Source organism: Pezoporus wallicus, unplaced genomic scaffold (assembly GCF_028554395.1).
Source record: "Pezoporus wallicus isolate ANWC-B61680 ecotype Strahan unplaced genomic scaffold, APGP_CSIRO_Pwel_v1 scaffold_7736, whole genome shotgun sequence".
In the NCBI taxonomy this organism is placed as follows: domain Eukaryota; kingdom Metazoa; phylum Chordata; class Aves; order Psittaciformes; family Psittacidae; genus Pezoporus; species Pezoporus wallicus.
The window spans coordinates 2,203,545-2,218,808 of record NW_026636574.1 but is presented as its reverse complement, the minus strand read 5'-3'; the positions used below and the strand labels follow the sequence as shown (position 1 = coordinate 2,218,808).

At 57.0% G+C, this 15,264-nt stretch overlaps 2 protein-coding genes across 6 annotated transcripts in view; both read left to right on the top strand.

Moving 5' to 3' along the window:
- The first annotated feature begins 492 nt into the window (after nucleotides 1-492).
- SNRPE (small nuclear ribonucleoprotein polypeptide E) lies at nucleotides 493-2,270 on the top strand. 2 transcript variants are annotated; one of them, XM_057400779.1, is made up of 5 exons: nucleotides 493-586; nucleotides 692-718; nucleotides 1,029-1,091; nucleotides 1,329-1,407; nucleotides 1,997-2,270. In XM_057400779.1, exons 1-5 carry the CDS (start codon nucleotides 533-535, stop codon nucleotides 2,050-2,052), a joined length of 279 nt encoding a protein of 92 aa, XP_057256762.1. In that variant the 5' UTR covers nucleotides 493-532; the 3' UTR covers nucleotides 2,053-2,270. The 2 variants fall into 2 exon arrangements, with proteins under 2 accessions (XP_057256762.1, XP_057256763.1); XM_057400780.1 differs by lacking the exon at nucleotides 692-718 and having other exon boundaries at nucleotides 493-568.
- Nucleotides 2,271-3,267: 997 nt separating this feature from the next.
- SOX13 (SRY-box transcription factor 13) overlaps nucleotides 3,268-15,264 on the top strand; it is a 32,854-nt gene continuing 20,857 nt past the window's right edge. For 3 of the 4 annotated variants that reach the window (XM_057400778.1, XM_057400777.1, XM_057400774.1), the window contains exon 1: nucleotides 3,268-4,293. The gene's annotated coding sequence lies outside the window, so the exon portion shown is untranslated. The remainder of the gene's footprint in view (nucleotides 4,294-15,264) is intronic. The other variant, XM_057400776.1, reaches the window with a different exon arrangement.

Here is a 15,264-nt window from a genome sequence, read left to right as displayed (position 1 = left end):
GGTTGGAAACCAAACTTCAGGAAGCTGCTGTTGAGGCTCTGCAAGCGTTCACCCATCCCTTCCCCTGCTGAAGGATGGAGGGGCTGCAGCCAGGAGGAGCACCAGCGCTGGGTGAGAAAGGGTCTGGCCCCGGAGGTGGGGGTTGATGTACACCATGCTCTGTGTAAATATTTTATTCTCCCATTTTATATTTGTATTGTATTTAAGGCAGTGAATGACCCACCGCCTCCACCCCACTTGCACTGTTCCATGCCAACAGCAGTTAACAGTGTTTTTAATAAACCTGCCATAGAAGCTGTGTCACTGAGTGCTCATGGGGCCCAAAGAGGCTATGGAGGGGGTGGCAGTGGGTCGGTGGGGGTGATAAGGGGCCATAGAGGGGGATATGGGGATGACAAGGGAGCCACCCCTTTAACCCGAGCAGTAGAGACAGCAGTCCTCCCGCCTTCCTAGAGCGGCCGGGTCCTCCAGCATCCCACAGTTCCTTGCGCGGCGGCTCCTTCCGGCGGCGGCGGCGGCGTGTGGAGCAGCCATGGCGTACCGCGGGCAGGGCCAGAAGGTGCAGAAGGTGATGGTGCAGCCCATCGTATCCTTCCTGCGGCCGGGGGGGAGGACCGGGAGGGGGGGGGGGGGGGGGGGGGGGGGAGCGGGGTTATCGTGGCTGGGCCGAGTCCTTAACGCCCCGCTGCAGAACCTCATCTTCCGCTACCTGCAGAACGTGAGTACCGGGTGAGGGGACGGGCGGGAGCGGGGTCCGTGCTGAGGTGAACCGGGGCCTCCCGTTGGGGGTGCGGGAGCAGAGCCGCTCGGTCCGGGCTCAGGCTCACACAAAGCTAAGGCGGAACAAGGCCTGATGATGCTCTCCGGTGCTGGGCCCGCAAAAGTGGTTCCAAGCGGGTGTCACACCCTAAAAACCGTGTGAGAGACACAGCTCCGAGTGCTGCGGTGGCCGGAATCACTGCATAGAGCAGAACTGCTTGGGTGGGTTCATGTCTCGTTTGTTCCCTTCCTCCTCCATCACTTTGCAGAGGTCCAGGATCCAGGTGTGGCTCTATGAGCAGGTGAACATGCGGATAGAAGGCTGCATCATCGTGAGTATCGTGGTGTCTTCGTGGGCTTGTGTAGATTGGGGGTTATATCTTTCCTTTCACATTCACCAAGCTGTTAGTGTCAGGAAAACCTAGTGTTGGGGGGGGGGGGTAGAAACGCTTCATGTCTCTCCAGTGAATAGTCTTAGTGGTCAGGTCAGCGTAGGTAATGGTTTGTGTCCTTGTTGAAGTTTAGACCAGGGTCCTCAGCTCCCTGCCTGTTTTATCCCTCATTTTTAGGGCTTTGATGAATACATGAACTTGGTGCTCGACGATGCGGAGGAGATTCACTCCAAAACAAAGTCCAGGAAGCAGCTGGGTAAGCCCGTGGGGGGTGACCTGGAGCCTGAGCTTCCCTTCAGCCACACTTCAGAGCACAAAACACACATCTGGGAGGTTGAGTTTGGGGTACAGGGAGCAGATAGTGGCCAGGTCTTGGTTCCTGGGCTGGTGGTTTTGGTTGAGAACCTGTCTCTGTCCCAGACGTGCTTTTGTCTCCCAAAGTGACAGCATTGGGGCTGCATAGGCAGCTCCCAGCACCTGGGGCACTTGCTGTGGTGTCATCAAATCAAAGTGGGAACCACCAGGATGCTCGTATTTAATCCTCCCTGATGAGCACAAGCAGCAGTATAGGATGAGCAGCAAGTCCAGGCTCTTGGTGGGGACAAAGCTGCTGCTCAGACACCCGGTGCAGGAGGGGAGGTTGTGTCTGATGTGCTACAGTGTGAATTGGGTCTGTGGGGTTGCTCACACCCAGCAGTGCAGCCGTGTGGGGCTCTGTTTCTGATCAGAACCCGGTCTCTTGTCGTGGAGGTGACCTCTCGCAGTCACCTTGGCTGGTGTGAAATGGTTTTTGGAAGGTATGAGGTTATTGGCAGAGTGTCTAATTTCCTTTCTCTGTGTTGCAGGTCGGATCATGTTGAAAGGGGACAATATCACCCTGCTGCAAAGCGTTTCTAACTAGGATGTGTTGTTCTTCACTTAGAACAACGGTTCTGGTGCTTCAGATGGAATAAAGAGCTGGTGGGAGCAGGACCAGCTCATAGAGAGGGCGTTCTGTGTAGCTGGGGTCACTGGCAGGGCTGAAACCTGCCCCTGCCCTTGTGTCAGTGATTTGGGTTTTGTAGTTTGAAACAGCGATGATGTGTATCACAAATAAACGTTTTTCACAGTAACTGTAAAGGGAAATCTGGTGGGTTTCTGCCTCAGGCCCTGCCCTGAGGAGAGAAGGGGGAGAAATGTCCTCAGGGTGATATTTCACTATGGATCCGTGATAGATGTTTGTGTGTTCTGGGATGTTCCAGCTGTGTTGGAACAAGGTGGGCTCCTCTATAAGTGATGTGTGGTCCTGCAGCTCACATAGCTCTAGTGAGGGGTTTGGGGCTGGGCTGTAGGAATGCAGCATTCCTAAACTTCACTGGTAGGCAAGCTCCTAAAATCACTTGTGTCTTCAAGTCAGGGCAGCTGCTTTGGATTAAATCTCTCTTGCTTCTTTGGGCAGTCTCTTGATTAAATAAGTTGGGATATCAGATGTATTGGTTGGGTTTTATCATGTTGGTTTGTTTTCATCACCCGTTTGAAGATCTGGTTGTTCTATTTAAGGCCCCACAAGAGCTGAATTGCTTATCCCATGGAACAAAGCGATGTTCCCTCACTCATGTGGGACTGTTGGCCCCTCTACTGCTTTTCTGATGGAAAGAGAGAAAAGGAAAGGTTTGGCTGTAATTGTTTCTCAGGGACCAAGGTGGCTGGGATGGTGATACATTAATCCTGCCACAGAGGCTGCACCAGGTACCATATAATAAGCTTTTGGTATTCCAAAACTTAAATTTGTGCATCACTTTAAGCCTGAAAACAGAGCACTGCCCCCTTCTATGGATGGGGCAGCCACAGCTTCTCTGGGCACCCTGTGCCAGCGCCTCAGCACCCTCACAGGGAAGAGCTTCTGCCTAAGAGCTCATCTCAGTCTCCCCTCTGGCAGGTTAAAGCCATTCCCCTCGGCCTGTCCCTACAGGCCTTTGTCCCAAGCCCCTCTCCAGGTTTCCTGCAGCCCCTTTAAGCACTGGAGCTGCTCTAAGGTCTCCCCTTAAGGAGCCTCCAGCTGAACCAGCCCAGCTTTCTCAGCCTGTCCTTTGAAGTAATTATTTCTCTTTCCAAATGTAACTTTACAAACTGTATGTTTAGAAGCTTATTTAATGGGCTGGGTTGCATCATGTCGCTTGGCTCCACTTTTAATCCAGGGCCACTGGAATAACCCTGGCTCAGAGCCTGCGCGGCTCCGTCCTCCTTCCACCTCACACGTGGCTGGCGAGCGGCTGCTCCTTGGAGAAGAGCTGGATGTGAGGAGTAAACCCTGGTTCTTCTCAGCAGCACTGCTGCCAGCTCCAAATTGTGCACTTGGAGTCACCGTAATGCCTCCTAAAGCTCCTCTGCTCCGTGATAGCATCGAATTAGCACCAGCGAACATCAATATTGGAGGAGGTTGATGATGGGAGGAAGGAAGCTCAGGGGTAATCAGCTCTGAAGCATCTCACGATAAGGTACCAAAATGGGCTGTAATTACGTGCGTGGGGGAGTTGCAGAAGGAAAGAAGCTCCCCAGCAGGAAGCCATGAAAACGGCACAGAGCCTGCAGGAGAGTCCAGGAGGAAACACAGCCCCATTGTTTGAGGAGCTCTTGGCACTCGAGTGCTGTGGTCCAAGAACACAGCTTCCAGGCATTACCAGCCCAGCGACGGGCCACAAAAACAATTCCAAACTGGCTTCCCAAGAAGCACTTGTCTGTCCTCATAAAACCACACCACTGACTCATCTAAACGCTTGCTGATTTGTTTTTAACCCCGAATCCTTCCAGCTTCCTGAGTGTTTCCAAGCTGCAGGGAGCAGGAAGGTAACGTCTGGAGGGAGCTGCTTGGAGCTGTGCGCTGCCAGGGAGACTCAAAAGCTCCCTGCAGAAGAGTGCGGTAGACAGAAGAGGGTGCTGCGGCCTCGGCCACCTCCCTGCCCCTCCGGCCGAGTGTCACAAGAACACCGAGTTCCCGCAGCATTCAAGCAGCTTTCCTGACTCCCAAACAACCTGGAAGAGAAGCAGGGCGGTGCGGGGCTGCCCTCCGATGGGTGACGGGGTGCCCGGAGCTCCTGGGCTTCCTGCTGCGGAAGGGGATGAGGAGTAGAAGGTTCTGGTTTTGGCATTGAGGAGGAGCAAGGTAGAGTGAGCGCTTACAGCTGGGCTCTGTGCTTGGAGAGCTCCCCTCGCTTGGCTTTGCTGCTGCCTTGGTGGTTGCTTTTGCAGACGATCCTTGATCCTTTCCTTCTGTGCAGGGCTGGGGGTGATGGGTTCAAGGCTCCTTTTGAAGGTGCCTTGAGGTGGGATTATGAGGAGTGCCCCAGTGCTGGGTTGGGGTGCTAATCCCATGCTGGAGTGTTCCTGCATCTCTAGGTTTGGAGGAGAAAAGTCCCTCAAGCCCTGCCGGCACTTGGGGGGGATCTGTCAGCTCCCAAAATCCAGCTTGGATAGCATCCCACCGCACCCCAAATGGCTGTTTGCTAGGAGCAGAGCTCTCTCTTTGTTAAAAACAAGTGATTGAGACCTGCTTCTGTGCCAGTGCTGGCATGGGGTGTGTAAGACAGAGCTGGTGCTCCAGTGGGAGAGGGTTGGGGCAGGTGAGAGCGTGCTCACATCCAGATGGATCTCTGCAGTGTCTGAGGTTTCTCCTTTAGAGGTGATCCCACCTTTAACCAGCCCTGGAAGATGCTTTGAGTAAATGTTTGTGCCTTTTCCCTGCCTGTGGCTATGGGGTTCTGGGAAAAAAGGCTGCAGTTCTTCCCTTCTGCACTGGGAATTGCTTGTCCTGGCCCAGCCCCGTCCTTCTCTGTGCTTGTGAAAGAGTCCCCTGAGGAGCAGGCGCAGTGGTCCTGCCTTTCTTTAGGGGAGCATCAGCTCTGTGGTTCTTTTGTAGGATATCGTGATTTATGGGATGGTTTTATGTGTGTTTGAAGTTCAGTTTGAACCTAGATCCCAGAGCCAGGCGCCTGCCTGCAGGTTGGTGCCTTTCCTCGCTCTTCAAAGGCATTGCTGCACCTTTGCTCAGGGATGCAGGGCATGGCCTGTGCTGGCAGGAGCATCACAAACAGGAGCAGACCCCTCGTGTCCGTGGCCACTTGCCATCAGCATTTAGTGTGTTTGCAGGCCTGTGCCCTGTGAGCGTCTGTGGAATAAGGTGGGATGTGTGGCTATACAAGGGGAAAATCTCCTTTCCCGTGCCCTGCCACCCTCCTTGAGCCCTTCTCACCACCTCCTGCTTTAGTGCACGTTATCAGGGAACTTATTTCAAGTGCTGGTATGTTTTAAGGCTTGTGTGCCTAAAAATAATAGCATCAAACAGACAGCAGGGGAAGGTCAAGGACTCGAATGGTTTAGAAGCTGTCCCCTTAGGGCACCATCGGAACATGGAAAACCCGTGTGGAGGGCAGAGGCAGGAGCCCGGGATGCACTGTGCTGCTTTCCTCTATTCCCTCCCTGTTCTTGTGCTGGCAATGGAGCCCTTTGGGGTTGTTTTCACCATTTCCATGGGCAATAAAGCCGATCCCTGCTTTGGCTGTGAGCGGGGTGGTACCAGCAGGCAGCGGGATGCCAGGCGCAGAGGGGCTGTGGCCACGAACTGGCTCCAGCAGGTTCTGTTGGTGGCAATGCCCCAGTCCCGTCTCCATTGGCAGCCCACACACAAGGTGCCCAGCATGGCAGCAACACCCCCCCCACCCCGTGGGGCCTTTTCACATTCAGACCCACCAGGGGCATCATTGCTATTGTTTGGAACAGCGCTTGGAAAGACGGAGCACCGGGCGCTGTGCCTGCCCTCGGCGGGGACGCTGCCACACTCGCAGCTCAGCCTGCCCCCCGCGCTGCTGCCTCGCATACCAAGGCCTTCAGTGTGGAGCTTGGACCGGCCTCGCTGCCTCTTTCCATGCCCCTCACCCTAACCTGGGCTTTGTTGCCCTATTTCCTATGCGTTTCTGAGCTGTCGCATCGACCCCATCACCCCAAAGACAACCCGGTGCTTTTCCTCCCTCCTGTGCCTCCAGCTGTGATGTTTAAGCCTGATTTCCCCCACACTTGTCTTTGGGATGTGTTTGTACCCAGCACAGTTCTCTGGCCTTGTCGTGAACGATACCGGTCTGTCTGCAGTGGGAAAGAGAGATAGATTGATGTTTACAGCTCTGCTCCGTGGGGCAGGATCTGGGGTCTGGATGGGCTGGGACACAGCCACGAGTTAGCTCCAGGTTTGGACAGCTTGTTTGACTGTATTAAGAACCAGGATGCTCGGGTCCTGTTCTAGGATGTGCCTGCCTCACTAAGAATAGGTGTCTGAAGGCTTTGCCTTCCTGCAAGGACCAGAGCTTCCAAAGCAGACTGCCCTTTCCTGTGCATCCAGCCCTGATCCCGGCTGCTGCTTTACCTTATCTGCCGTTCTCCAGCCTCTTGTCTGTGAAATAGGAGCAATATCTAATAGTCCCCGGGGGGGTGATGGCTGATGACGTGGTGTGATGCCCTCAGCTAGCTGAGTGGAACAGCGCTGCGTGCTGCCTCCCTGCCGCTCCTGCTGCCAGCAATCTGGTCCATCCATAAAGCTGAGTGTGCCAGGGATGTTTCTCTTCTGCTCCCTGTTGAGTGGGTTAGGAGTTAAGGAGACTGTTTAGGAGGTTGCTTTTCACTTTGTAAACTGAGCTAAGAGGGAGCCAGGTCCAGGAGAGGGATGGTTAAAGGTTTCAAGGGTTGCTTGGCTGTGTTTTATACATGAAGTTGCTGCAGAATCAAGGGGAGCTTTGCCCTGGCCATGCTCTGTGTCAGCACCAGCACCCCTGGGCTGCTCTTGGGGCCCCTCTGCCCCTTGCAGGTGTCGGGGGGGGACAGGAGCAGCGCCAACGGGAGCCACGCTTTGGTGGAGCCGGGTTCGTGCAGCAGGTACCAGCATCCGCTCTCGAGAGGGCTTTGTTGTGAGCTGGGTTCGGAGCCCATCCCTTTATCGTGCATCAACAACAGAGCCAATATTCACATCGAGGAAGTGAGATAAGATCCGAGCCCAAGGTGGGCTCCCAACGGGGTGCGTGAGACAAGCACAAGTCTGGGGGGGAGAGGGAAAGGGGGGCTGCGGTAGGAGCGCTTTATCTGAGAGGAAACGGCGCTGTTCAAGGGGGGGCCGTGTCCGTGTGTGCCTGCACATGTGTGTGTGCACGGAGCATGAAAGAGCCCCCGGAGCGGGACGAGCTTCCCGTGCGCACCCAGGCTGGGGCTGGAGGCTCAAAGGGTCCCCATGGATCCAGGGATCCTGGAGAAGGAGCCAAAGCAGCTCCTAGAGCCAGGGGGTGCAGTCTCCAGGGGATGGATGGGTGCCCTTGGTGCAGGGTCCTCAAGGGAGGAGGCATCCCCTTGCTCCATGGCCGCTCAGGGCAGGCGGTGCTGCAGTGCCCGTAATCCAGCATCTCTTATCTCGCCTTCTTTTATTCCCAAACAGCTTCCATTGATCCCCAGGCAAATCCCTCAGTGCTTTGTCCGGAAATTAACCTTGGATGCATTTGGGAAGCAAGGTCCATCCTCATCTTCTGATTAGAAGCAGTGGGAATTCCCAGCGTTAAAGCACAACCAAACAGGCCCGGGTTGAAGTTATACCTTTTATCAGCTGCAGTTCTTCCCTCTCTTCGAAAGCCCCAAGCCTGGTGTTTGCTCTTGCAAAGCTGAGCTTGGTCTGGGACTACCAACAGCCTGAGATGGGTTTTTCCCCCTCACAGGGTACCCAGGGAACACTGAGGTGCATTGATTTGGGCAGTGGAGGCTTCCTCCCCTTCCTGGCTGCTGTGAGCAGCAGCATGCTGGAAGAGCATCCCTGGGGACAGCATATCTCTTCCCTGCTCCATCAATCTCCCAGCCCACCTCCGGCACCAGAGGGCTCAGCTGTGGGCTGGGAATGACCCCCGGCTCCTTCTTCCTCTGCCAGCCTTTGCATAGCACCCACATTGATTTTACATAGGAAGGAGCTATGCAAAATAAGCTCCTGGGCTTAGGGTGCTGCACAAACAGCAAAGGGAGGAACCCCAGGGCTGTGGCATTGATGGTACCAAGTCCCTTTTCCTTGGTACTGATGGAGAGGTGAGGCTTTGCTATGGAGTTTCCTTGTCCTGCGTACCTGGGGAATGTCAGTCCTGAGGGGATGCTGGGTGGCGAGAGGAGGAAAGGGAAACGTAGGAATGGTGCCAAGTGGCCATGGGGCAGCTCCTATGGATCCAGAGAGGGGAACAGCAACCAAAGCCCCATCCAGCAGCAGCTCCATCCTGGCGGCAGATGTGGCTTCAGCTCCCATCGTGAAAGCAGGGTGGGTTTATCCCCCTCACCCCGGTTTGCTGGGGGGGAGCTGGAGTGATAAAACCCTCCCTGCTCTCACCCCATGTCCATGGGGCACGGGGGGGGGGGTGTCTCTGCACGCTCCCATGGCCCAGCAGGGTGGTGGGGCAGGAACCATGGAAGCTCATTATTTAGTGTCCCACACACAGCGCCGGGCTGGCCCTCGGGAAGCCTCCATCCACTGCGCGGCTGGGATCTGCATCGAAAGCAAACAATGGGATCCCCAGAGACAACAATGCCCCATTGTCCTTTGAAGCCAGAACAATGAAACAATGGACTGCAGTCTGCTCCCTTTATTCCCAGGCATCCCCCCCCCCCCCCGGCCCTGTCCTGCAGCCCCAGGCACTCACACCATCCCTAAGGATCCTCATCCCTTTGCATCGCTCCCATCCCTCCACCCCAGGGTGAGCCTTGGGGTTCCTCGTGGCCTCCCCACCCTGAGAGGAGGAGGAGGAGGAGGTTTCTTGCAGGCTGTGATCCACCAGCGGGAAGGGATGGGAAAGTCCTGCTGGATCATGAGGGCTCTGTCCCGGAGAACAGCAGCGCTTTGTTGTCGCCCAGGATGGCCACTTGTGAGCTCTGGCCGTCACGGCATTCCCACAAGGTTTCCTGGTGGATCCTCCTCCTCCTCAAGGCCTGGGAACTCCCAAATGCTCTACAGGAGCATAGGGAAGAGGCAGGAGGGGATGGGGTGCAGGGGGAACCCACCATGCTGGGGGGGGGAAGCAGGCAGAGATGGGGTACAGGGGGTCTCCAGCACCCTTCAGGAGCTGTAGAGCTGCTTTCCTCAAGCTCTGTTCCCTGGCTGCATCCTGCTATCCCCAAGGATACCCCTGAGCTGTCCCTTGCATCCCTGTGGGTCTGCAGCCCTCCTGGAGGGCACCGAGTCACTGCGCAGTGTAGGGGAGATGCTGGGGGCAATGGGAATGCTGCCGTTGGGTGCTCTCCTCCCTTCGCTGGTGCCCAAAAAGCAGGGATAGGGAAGAGCCAAGGTTGTGTTAACCAGGGCCTGGCCTGCTTGGATAAGGGCTGAGCTCCCGGTCCTGGCTCCGGGAGCCCCGATCCATGCCTCTGCTTCCCTGGCGCTGTGTCAGCACTGAGTTGGGGTCCCGTGTGCCCTTCTCCCAGTGCTCCTTTGCCACGGAGGGGATCCCAGTGCCTGGATTGGGGCCTGGGGACCCTGGTGTCCCCAAAGGCCACCACCAGCCTCCTCCTGCCCTCCCCGGGGGCTCCAGCTACCTACGGGCAAAGCAGCCCACCTGAATAGGTAATGAATGGAGGAGAGGAAAGCACCCGGAGCGCATTGTGCTTCCAACGGGAACAATTGCTAAATACAAATCACAGCGAGCAAAGGGGGAGAGGGAGAGACAAAAGCCCGAAGCCCAGCACAAAGGAGAGGAATGAAATGGGAAGTAAAGTCAAACAAAAAGGAGCCGGGCTGAGACAAAAGAAGGGAACAATATCCCCGAGGCAATAGGCTCCTGAACAATGGGGACAGTGACAGCGGCACAAAAGGCACAGTGTTTGCGAGTAGACGTTATCTCACACAGCCACTGGCAGGCCTGGCCCTGGCGCTTCTATTTTCAGGGATGCTTTTGTGCGGCGCTGAACAATGTTCCTTGCATGGCTGCAGATAGGGACGAGGGGGGTTTGGGTCATTCTTTCCCTCTCTTTCTTTTGCCTTCCCGGTGCCAGCGCTGTAATAAACCCAGGTTCAGCCCTTGGGAGAGCGGGGCAGAGCCAGGGGATGGCTGGGCAGGGACCCGCCGGTGCTGGGGTGGATGAGCATGGGTTGGTACCACCTCCTGCGAGGGGCAGGCTGGGCCCCTATGGCAGCCGGTGTGAGCAGGGTGGTGCCTTGGGTGACTCACAGCCAGCCCCAAGCTTTGCTTTTGGCCGGCTCAAAACCGGGCAGACCAGAAAGATGGCTTTTCCCCGGCTGCTTTTGTTCCCAGCAATCAAGCTTTTAACCTCTTCGGTCCCCTCTGGGATGAGACCAGCAGCATGGGGCTCGCCTCCTCCTTGGGCAGGTTGCCCATCAATTGCCCTCTGAAGCATCCCGCATCCTCAGCAGCCCCTTGGGATGGGCCATGGGAGCTGGTGTGTGGCTGCTCCTATCAGCCAGGCATTCCCGGCCCGTGATGGAGAGTTCGTCTGGAAAACGGGGGCATCTTGTGTCCAGCTCTTCCTGGAAAACCTTCCTTTGGGGCCTTCCCAGTTGTATCCCAACGTCTGGGCCTGTCTGGCTGCATTGTAAAGCCCAGGGTCACGCTTGTGTGGTTATGAGGGGTTGTTATTGCAGGGTGTTGTCAAAGCACCCGATCTGCAGCACCCAGATGCTTTGTGATGCACTTGGACCTGGAGCGATATTCCCACAAAGCTCCCATCCCATGCTCATGCCCTTTTCCTCTCCGGTCCCATACTTGGAAACCCATCCCTCCTACCCCATCCCACCATACCCCGAACCATGGGGGACGTCACCCAGGTACCATAAGTGACTTGGAGGAGGAGAAACGAGGGTGCTGTGAAGATGGAGCCAAAGACACCCCCGTATCGGCGCCCATCTCCCCAGACACCCAGTGTGAGCAGATGGGCTCCGCTCGGGCTTTGAAGAGCTGCATCTTCTGATATCGATCACGTTATCTGAGGGTACATCCTGTTGCTAAGTTTGGCTGCTTCCTCCCTTTAACAGCTGTTTGTGCAGCCACAGCTGCTCTCACCCTGCACCATGGGGGTGCTGTGTGATGGGGGGGCCTCACTGCTCCCAAAAGCGGATCCTGGGCTTTGTTTGGCTGTGGTAGAGCAAGCTCCCATGACCCAGAGTGGGGTGTTTGCAGCCTGAAACCACCCCTATGGGGGCTGCATCCCCGGAGTGTGAGCAGCAGGTTAGGAATGGAGAAGGCTCCTTAAGAGGAGACCTGAGAGCAGCTCCAGTGCCTATAGGAAACCTGGAGAGGGGCTTTGGACAAGGGATGTAAGGACAGGCCAAGGGGAATGGCTTTAACCTGCCAGAGGGGAGACTGAGATGAGCTCTTAGGCACAGGATGATGCTCTTTGGTCTGTGAGAGGTGAGCACACATGTTGCTCTGGGCAGCCCTTTGTGGCCATCACCCAGACCTCGGGGCTGGAGCTGCCTCTGCTCCCGCTCTGCCCGTGTTGGGGATTTCTCTCTGTCTCTTTCTGATACAATCTGGTGAAGTTGGAGCTCTTGGCTGCAATTTGCTGCTCTTTAAACCCTCGCTAACCCTTAACGTCCTAATGACAGCAGTAATGATGCTCCGCATCCTGCGGTGCCACCCGTCTGAAGATTACACTCGCTAATTAATGAAGCCCCGACCTCCCCCTTCTGCTTCCCTCGCTGAGGAAGAAGAAATCACTGCGAGTCTCTTAAGAAAGGACATAAAGGCAGGGAAATCCAGGCACCAAACCAAGACAAATGGGGATTTGGAGACAATCCGGGCCTGTGTGACCTGAGGAGTGGACCAAGAGGGAGAAAGGATAAAAATGCCAAGCACAGCCCGGCCAGAGAAAACAACCGGCAGCTTCAAAACCCGGGCAAAGAAAAGCACCAAGATGAAGGGAGTGACAAAGCATCAAAGGGAAGAGAAACCAAAGGCGTCGGAACAAAGGACAAGCTGGAACAAAGGACCAAAGAGGGGAGAACAAAAGCACTAAATAGAAAACAAAGGCAGGGGACAAGAAAAGCCCCTCTGTGGGGCTGAGCTGCAGGGTCCCTGGGTGGTGCTGCGGGTCCCCGCTGGAGCCGGGCTGGCGGAGGGTGCTGGAGCCCAGCATCGCCTTTGAACTGGAGGCAATGGGCTCGGCCTCGCCATGGACGGCTCCCCGCATCCCGCTGGGTGGTCCGGCCATCCCGTCCCTCCCCATGTGTGGCTCCGGCAGAGCCTGCTCAGCATCACCCCCCTGTGCCCTCTACCAAACCCTCCCTGCCCCATCGGCTGTCCCAGCCCCATGGCATGGGAATGGATGGGGATGCTCCCAGGCGGCGGCTGCATCCTCCCAGCCTGTGGCTTTCCCATAGGAGAGGAGCCATGGGCCGGTGCTGTGTGTGTGGCTGGCCTGGTCCAGCCTGCTGGGCTGGGCTCCGGGGACCGCAGTTCCCATCGCCTGGATTAGGAGCAGCAGCAGCATTCAGGTTGGGAATAGGGATAGTTGCAGAGATGCGATGCTGTTTTGTCTCCTATTCCTCTCAAATCCCTTTTTGGAGCTGAAAGTCCCGGGTGGGGTTGTTGGTCTGGCTGGGTTACCTACGCTGCCTTGCAGGGGGATGTGGTGGGTACCCGCAGGGCTGGGTGGCTGGCATGGGGTGAGGATGGTGGTGGTGAATGGGAGCCCCACTGGGGCTGGGGTGCTTGTAGCTGCGATGGTTTCGGAGTGGCCGCTGATTTCAGCGTCAACCTGACAGTGAAAATCCCCCTTCCAGACCCAAAACGCGGTCCCTGCTCTGTTCTCCATCACCTGCCCTGGCCAAAGCCACCCTCCTCCCCCAGCACATCACCCACAGCAACGTGCAGGGACGGGGCCAGGGCAGTGTTTAGCAGGGTTTGTGCAGGGTTTCACCACGGTGTGTGAGCGCTTTCAGCCCCAGCATCATGGGCTGTGCTGCAGGGACCGTTCCCATCGTTCCTAAACGTTCCGCCCAGGTACTGCTGCTCATGCACCGGCTGTGATTCCAGCTCTGCTCTCCTGCACCATCAGGATCTGCTCGATCTTACTTTGCTTTCTGGACGAGCTCTCTCTGAGCGTTGGCTTAGAACTGAGCTGCTCCGAGTGCGCTCCCCATAGAGCAGTCCTGGAACATCTTGGTTTTATTATGGCCAGATTAGAGCCTGTTGTGCTGTGGGCGAATTCGTTTGCTCAGCCCCGACTCCCTGCAGTAGCCGGGCACTTCCAGTGCTGGGGAAGAAGGCAGCACGGAGCTTCCAGCTGCTGGGAATGCCTCTGAAGTGGCCAGGATAAATCGTGGTGTTTGGGGGAAAATCATTTGTGGGTTAATTCCTTGGAGCTCCCCCACCACCCTGCTGGGAGCCCATGAGGGAGATGCTGCCAGCTCGGGGGTGGTTTGGGATGCGCTGCTTCCACAGCCGCGGTCCCCAGTGTATGTGGCCCAGTGGATTCCCACTTTAAGCCCGTAGGAGCTCTGCCAGGGAGGTTGATGCAGGGAAAGGCAGCGCTTGGGATGCATGGAGCAGGTACGAGACCATCGTGGCAAGCTGCCCATCACCAGGGATGCAGAGGGCTGGGAGAGGCAGGTCCTTGGTGCGAGCATCCCTATGGACTATGGAGCTGGATTCAATGGGGTGAACTGAGGGCAGCCCCAGAGCCACTGTGGTTCTAGAGGGTTTGGGTATTGTCGTATCAGCTCGGGTTTAATGGGCTGCAGACGTCTGTCTGTCCATCCGTGCGAGACCACAGCGTGGGCCCCCTGTGCGTGCGGCTGGGGACACGGTGCTGGTCCCATCAGGAGCATCCAGGCTCAGAGCCTCTTGGCCTGGGGGCTTGTCACCGGCTCTGCTGATTGCAGGGCACCTTTTGGGTGCTGTCCCAGCACAGCTCTTCCTTGCTGAGAAGAGCAGCACTTCCCCTCGCTGCAGATGGGGACAGCCTGGAGATGCCATCATCCCACATGCATGGGGGGATCACAGGATGCACAAGGCAGGTCTGGAATTGGAATGTGGGGAAGATTTGGACCCCATCACCCCCCCAGCAGTGCATGGCCAAGGCTCCTGTGTTGCTCCTCTCCTTCCCCTGGCCCTGCTTGTGCTGCTGCTTGCCCAGAGCCTTGGTGCTGCTTCTTGGGATGCTCTTGGGGTTACCCCAAGGATAACATCGTGTTCGGGGGGGGGGGGGGGGATGAGATCCCCCTCTTCCACCATGTGCTATGAGGGGGGGGCTGTGATGGGACCAGGGAAGGGAGGCAGGAGAGGGACCCAATGAGCCCAATCACTGCAGTGTGGTGAGGAGCTGAGCTGATGGCTATGGGGGGGATGCCACCTCGGCATTGCCACCATGGCAGTGACCTCACCGACAGCATCAACGCCTTCAGCATCCCTGCATTCTCATAGGGGAGCCGGTGGCCGGGGGGGTGCTGCTGCCTGGCAGCACCCACATTGCTCCCCATTAGCAATCCCTCTGCAGCTTTCCCAGGCTGGTGAGGAGCGAAGCACATGCCCATTCCCAAACAATGGGCCCCCACTTCCGTGCAGGAAGCAAGGTCGGATTTGTTCTCCCTGCTTTGCCCCCTCCGGCCAGTTCTAAAGGGGCCAAGCCATTGTCTGAACCATTTCCATGACTCAGTCACCAGTATCCTGCGATCGGGAGGCCGGGATTCGCAGCCAGCACAAAGCAGGAGGCCCGGCTCCATGGGCTCCGGCCCCGGACCAGGGTGGGGGGCTTGGGAAAAGGAAAGGGAGCGCTGGATGTGCCCCCTGCGCTGGATCTTTGCCCCCATCAGCTTTCCTGGTCCCTCCACCCATTGTCCCGGCTTCCTTGTGCTGAGGGAAGCAGAAAGCTCAGGGAGGGAATGCAGAGTGGGAGCCAACGTTGCTTGGAGCATCCAGGTAGAGAGGGATGGAGCAGGAGCTGAGTGAGCCCCGGGAGACCCTGTCTGAAAGGATGGGGACTGTCCCATCGCATCCATCCTGATACCCTGCGGTCCTGGGGCTGCCTGGAAGGTCCTTGGGGTGCCCAGCAGGTCCTGGGGGCTGCCCTGTACAGCTTGGGAATGCCCCATGGGTCCTGGGAATGCCTCACATGGAGGTGG

Coding starts and splice junctions, on each gene's coding strand:
- SNRPE (XM_057400779.1), top strand. CDS start 533: ATGGCGTACCGCGGGCAGGGCCAGAAGGTGCAGAAGGTGATGGTGCAG. Junction 587..691: donor AGGTGATGGTGCAGCCCATC/GTATCCTTCCTG, acceptor GCCCCGCTGCAG/AACCTCATCTTCCGCTACCT. Junction 1,092..1,328: donor GGATAGAAGGCTGCATCATC/GTGAGTATCGTG, acceptor CCTCATTTTTAG/GGCTTTGATGAATACATGAA.